This window comes from Eurypyga helias, unplaced genomic scaffold (assembly GCF_000690775.1).
Source record: "Eurypyga helias isolate BGI_N326 unplaced genomic scaffold, ASM69077v1 scaffold20212, whole genome shotgun sequence".
Classification (NCBI taxonomy): domain Eukaryota; kingdom Metazoa; phylum Chordata; class Aves; order Eurypygiformes; family Eurypygidae; genus Eurypyga; species Eurypyga helias.
This window is the reverse complement of record NW_010235534.1, coordinates 11,551-12,723: the sequence shown is the minus strand read 5'-3', so window position 1 is coordinate 12,723 and position 1,173 is coordinate 11,551. Positions and strand designations below refer to the sequence as shown.

At 56.7% G+C, this 1,173-nt stretch overlaps 1 protein-coding gene across 1 annotated transcript in view; it reads right to left on the bottom strand.

Annotated features, from left to right (window-relative positions):
* LOC104506002 (ankyrin repeat and fibronectin type-III domain-containing protein 1-like) overlaps window positions 1-463 on the bottom strand; it is a gene marked incomplete at both ends in the record, with an annotated part of 15,888 nt that extends 15,425 nt beyond the window's left edge. Inside the window, one exon of the mRNA XM_010146795.1 lies at window positions 192-463. Coding sequence (XP_010145097.1) covers window positions 192-463 — 272 coding nt within the window. The remainder of the gene's footprint in view (window positions 1-191) is intronic.
* Window positions 464-1,173: the final 710 nt, after the last annotated feature.

Sequence of the window (1,173 nt, the reverse complement as noted above, 5' to 3'; positions counted from 1 at the left end):
GATGCGGCGCAGAGCAACCTGATCCAGTTGAGGATGTCCCTGCTCATGGCAGGGGGGTTGGACCAGGTGGCCTTTAAAGGTCCTTTCCCACCCAAACCATTCTGTGATTCTATGACGTGGCTGGTGCGGGCCGCAGTGGCCATCCCATGCCACCTCCCAGCAGTGGGAGCCTGGGCTGTGAAAAGCCTCACGTGCACGCGACGCTGCCACCGGTGGCAATGGCCTTCCAGCCAAAAACCCAGGCTGCCTGGTCCCCGCCGCCCCCCACGCCGGTGGAAAGGACTAGCTCCCGGGTGCCTGCCTGCAGCCCAGAGTGGCAGAGCCACAGTGGCAGACACGAGCTCAGCGCCGCGCTTCCGCCTCGGGGCTGGCGTGGGTGGCTGTCACTTTGGGAAGCTGCTGTCCGCAGGCTGATGTAGCAGAGAGGGAAGCCGCAGGGCTCCATGCCCAAGAAAAAGGTGGCCTGAAGGACAGAGGATGAAAGGTGTTAATGCCTTGGAAGGAAGAGGCGGCTTGGGGCATGGAGAAGGACTGGGTCCTTGCAGTGCTGGTAGTAGCCTCGTGGCGCTATGGATGTCAGTGGTATGTCAGCACAAGCTGCCAGGGATGCTTTCTTGACCTGCAGTCCAATTCAGTCCATAGGGTTATTTAAAAAATGATCAGGCAAAGGACAGCAGAAGCCTAAAATACAGTTATCAGGGAGAGCCAACCCAACGCAGCCAACCTCACCCCAAACCGGGAGCTTGCATCAAGATATCAGCTGGCAAGATGGACATACAGGCTGTTTCCAAAGAAATCCGAGCGCAAGGGGTCTTTCCCCGTCTGAGCACACGCAGCCTGACCCCAGGGCCATGCTCACCCTTGGGGCATGCAGGAAATCCCACGTGACACCACAAATGCTCGGACAGCAGAGCCCACTTGAGCTCCTAACACACGAAGGAGCTCCTCTCTGCCCCCAGGGACACGAACCAGAAGCGCAGTGTCCACCACGAAGAGGAGCTGCTGATACACTTGTGTTTTCCACACTTTTTGCTGAAATATAAGCAGTTTTTCAGGACTGTGGAAATAGAGACTGGATCCAAAGCAGAGCACAAGTAGGGGAGCCCTTCCAAAAGAGTGGGATTTCATAAACCACCAAAAAACACACTCAAAACCAGGACCGAATGCTGTACT